Source organism: Austrofundulus limnaeus, unplaced genomic scaffold, assembly GCF_001266775.1.
Source record: "Austrofundulus limnaeus strain Quisiro unplaced genomic scaffold, Austrofundulus_limnaeus-1.0 Scaffold52, whole genome shotgun sequence".
Taxonomy (NCBI): Eukaryota; Metazoa; Chordata; class Actinopteri; order Cyprinodontiformes; family Rivulidae; genus Austrofundulus; species Austrofundulus limnaeus.
In genome coordinates, this window is record NW_013952454.1 from 137,252 (window position 1) to 141,493 (window position 4,242).

General features: G+C 36.3%; 1 protein-coding gene across 2 annotated transcripts; it reads left to right on the forward strand.

Annotated features, from left to right (window-relative positions):
• Positions 1–9: 9 nt before the first annotated feature.
• LOC106517698 (chemokine-like receptor 1) lies at positions 10–1,783 on the forward strand. Of its 2 annotated transcripts, none has more exons than XM_014008679.1 (2): positions 10–132; positions 401–1,783. In XM_014008679.1, exons 1-2 carry the CDS (start codon positions 123–125, stop codon positions 1,459–1,461), a joined length of 1,071 nt encoding a protein of 356 aa, XP_013864133.1. In that variant the 5' UTR covers positions 10–122; the 3' UTR covers positions 1,462–1,783. The 2 variants fall into 2 exon arrangements, with proteins under 2 accessions (XP_013864133.1, XP_013864134.1); XM_014008680.1 differs by having other exon boundaries at positions 33–66.
• The last annotated feature ends 2,459 nt before the right edge of the window (positions 1,784–4,242 follow it).

Here is a 4,242-nt window from a genome sequence, read left to right on the forward strand (position 1 = left end):
GAGAGAGAGAGAGAGAGAGAGAGAGAGAGAGAGAGAGAGAGAGAGAGAGAGAGAGAAGAAATTTAGGTAAGATCAGATAAGCATGAACTCAGAATGAAGGCAGACTTGCAGCTGCATGCAAAATGGATAATGGTAAGGTACTTTAAACTTAGAATAGTACTGCTCTCATTTTGTATTAGAAATTGGTTTATCATGCTTTTTTGCTAAACTGTGCAAAGACCAGTGTGCAACCAACATGTTTCTCAACGGGACTGTAATGTATCATGGAACTAAGGAAGATGATTCTGGGCACAATTTATTTGAAATCAGTGTTACATAGAACAAGTGCTAAAGTAGTTGCTTCTTACCTCAGAGCACACTGCAGAAACTCTCAACTATTGCAATTTTTTTCTATCATCAGACGACAACAAACCATCTGGTCTGAAGACAGCAGCCGACCACATGAAGACGTTCWCCGTGGTCATCTACTGTCTGATAACTGTCGCTGGGACCGTTGGCAATGGGCTGGTAATCTACGTGACGGGCTTCAAGATGAAGAGAACAGTCAACTCTGTGTGGTTTCTCAACTTGGCCATTGCTGACTTCCTCTTCACGACCTTCCTGGTTTTCTCCACGGTCTCTCTCTATCATGATCAAATGTGGCCTTTTGGAAATTTCATGTGCAAACTCAACAACTTTGTGGGTGTCATCAACATGTTTGCCAGTGTCTTTTTCCTGATGGCCATAAGTCTGGATCGTTGCTTGTCCATCTGGGTGGTGGTGTGGGCACAAAACAAGCGMACCGTCTGTAAAGCTCAGATCATCTGCGCTGTAATCTGGATTACTGCTGGCATCTGCAGCACCCCCTATGTTATTTTTCGTACCATGATGGAACATGGTACTGTTCGGTATTGTAACTACGCTCTCTCTAAGACTGATCAAAGTTACATTGGTCTGGTTATTTTYCGTTTTGTTATGGGCTTCATCRTCCCATTCCTGGTAATACTTGTCTCTTATGTGGCCATAGCCGTCCGTGTCAGGCGTCTGCAGGGGACAAGAAAATGGAGATCTCACAAAATCGTCTACATCATTGTTGCCTTCTTCATCTGCTGGTTGCCCTTTCATGTTTTAAATCTTATAGAATTATATGTAAGGCATATCCCAGATGAAATCTTGCATATCATAGGTCCTCTGACTGTGAGTTTGGCTTTCATGAACAGCTGCCTGAACCCGATACTCTACGTCTTCATGTGCGATGAGTTCCAGAAGAAGCTAAAGCAGTCCATATGTTTGGTYCTGGAGACTGCCCTGGCAGAAGACGGCCAGTCACTTGTGTCCTCTTTCTCGATGTCATCATGGATTGCTCGAAAGTCATCTTCTGGTGCAGCTCCTGAGAGAAAAGATGCTAGTACTTCTTTTACAGAAACCAAATCGGTCTACACCGAGGGGAGACAGAACTCTGAAGATGACATAGACAAATGATTTAAGAGTGGAAAAGAAAAGGAAAGTGAAAGAGGGAATTCTTTTTTAAATATGTTTATAGTACTATAAATCTGTACAGAGAAATACTGAATATCTGTGACAAATCATATTGAAAGAAGGATTATGTCCAAAAGTGGAATGTGGAGAAATAGGCAGATGGGGTTTTGATTTAAACATCTGCAAAATTTTCATTTTGTCAAAACATAATGAAATAATGCCTTATCAGTGTATTATTTGAATGAATTGTCTAAAATATAATCCTAAAAAGAATTTTTGAAGCATTTTTTTGAGCAGCAGCAGCAAAAAAACTGATTTTGAGAAAACACGCCTTAAATCATATTGAAAGAAGGATTATGTCCAAAAGTGGAATGTGGAGAAATAGGCAGATGGGGTTTTGATTTAAACATCTGCAAAATTTTCATTTTGTCAAAACATAATGAAATAATGCCTTATCAGTGTATTATTTGAATGAATTGTCTAAAATGTAACCCTAAAAAGAATTTTTGAAGCATTTTTTTGAGCAGCAGCAGCAAAAAAACTGATTTTGAGAAAACACGCCTTAAATTTTTCTATTTTTCCCTGTGAGCCTTGCAATGTTTTTGTTTCGTTCCAACTGGGAAATCTTAATAAACAAATACTCTGTGAGGTTTCCTCTTTATATTAACATCAAAAATGACTGAATAAATTTACATAMAATTAGGATTCAGACCAAACAGTAATGTATTATCATAACGAACAAGACAAATTAAGTCATATCTCTGGATAAGCTGATATCAGAATGATCCAGGTATCAAAATGTAGCTTTTAAAGCAGGAATCTGAAAATGTAATTAGGTCATTTTGACCAAATTTGACTTAATCCTCATTTCGATATGATGGCTCACATATCTGCTGTTTTGGTTTATTTTCTTCTGTCATGGTTTATCTGTTTGTAAAAAAAAATCTTCTCACAAAAAGGTGTTTTTGTGTGTTCTTGAGGTGCATATAGACTCTCATACTACCGACAGTTGTTTATTAAGATTGAGCAGAGTGATAACATTACACACACGATGAACTGATAACCCTTGTGGGTGTTCTGCAGCTGTATAAAGGTAGTTGCAACTAAGATCTGAAAATCTTTTGTATTTTTTTTTTTGTTTGTATAAAAATGTACTCTGCAGAATTACTTAACATCTGAGAACTGTTTGATATTTTAAGTATATGATTGCTCAACAATGCTTCAGCAGAAATGTTGATTAATGCCAAACCCATGAAACTGCTGCAATTCAACAAAGAATTGTGTTTTGAAGCTGAAAATAAAGGTGCACTGACAAATAACCCTTCGTTTCACGGTGTCTTATCTTACAGGATACCACACAAAAGTGTTGTGGTTTTTTTTTTTTTTTACACAAACCATCCGTTTCTGCTAATAACAGGAAGTTTTGTGTCTTCAAACTGACGAGCTTCTTCTACATTGTGCCATTAAAACCTCACCACTTATGCAGCTGTTAGACTGGCTAAACGTAAGACATAATTTATGCTACTTTTTTGTGGCATACGGTATCTGATGCAAAACATGTTCCCGTTTTGGCTTCTGGTAGTTTTGTTGTCAGAAAAAGACAATAAAATCCTAAATTGTGCATACTAAATTTAAAATGTGTGAAATCCATAACAAATCAGACGTAACCAGAAAAAAAAAATAAAGCATTATTTGGACTCGACTTTCTATATTTAATATTTTCTGTATTAAAATGTTGTTCAAGTACCACTATATCATTTGTAAAATTTAGGTAAAGTTCAAAATTCTAATCAGGATTTGGGATGGAGCAGCTGTGACATTTCAAATCAGACACTGGGGGTGTAATCTAATTCTCTGGGATCAATTGTATTTTTTTAAATTAATATTTGGCTAAAACACCTAGTACTGGGCCACTTTGTGAAAATGAATGCCCTTGTTTTAAATAAAATTCAAATAAATTATGACAAAAAAGGGAAATGCAAATAGTATTTCCAACACTAAATGAAAACAGGATGAATCACACTGTCAATATCTGCAGCAAGATGCTGCAGATATTCTTTCGTCYTGTTCAGAGCGTCATCTCTTCTGTCTTGTTAGGGCAGGAGCATCAGAGCCAGGGAACTAAAAAAACTAAACCYGATAAAGAAGGCTGGTTCTATTCTGGGGATGACTGTGGAACCTCTGGAAATGATAGTGCAAAAAAAGGATTTTACATAAAATCAAGAACATCGTGGACAACCCTGACCATCCTAAAAACAGTGTCTTCTTCTTCAATTTTGTTTTAATACAGATCTTTCCTGCTCACAGCCATCAGCATCTACAATAACTCTTTAATTAAATGAGTTACAACAATAACTAATTTCCCTCTGGGATCAATAAAGTATTTTTGAATTTGAACTGAATTTTTTGTGTTGTCAGGCATTTTAATTAAGGTACCTGTGACATGTCTATCCTTCAAAGACAAAAAGTCAAAGAAAGCATCTTTATACTTAATAAAATTGACCGAGGACACATGATTTTACCCATTTTGTCACATACAGTAACTGGCCTATTTTCTTTTGAATTTGGCTCAGCCAAAGTGAAACAGGAAGTGACATCAAAGGGGAACTCATTAATAAAATTAACTTGCTGGTCTCTGTTTATTAAAACAAAATTAGTTCAACTTTAACTCCTCTTCGTCTGTCTTTGATAGCAACTAAAAATAATCTAAAGAAACATCCGATTCTTCTCTACAGTCTGTGTTGTTTTTGTAACAATGCTCTGTTTGCATGCAGACATTTCCCT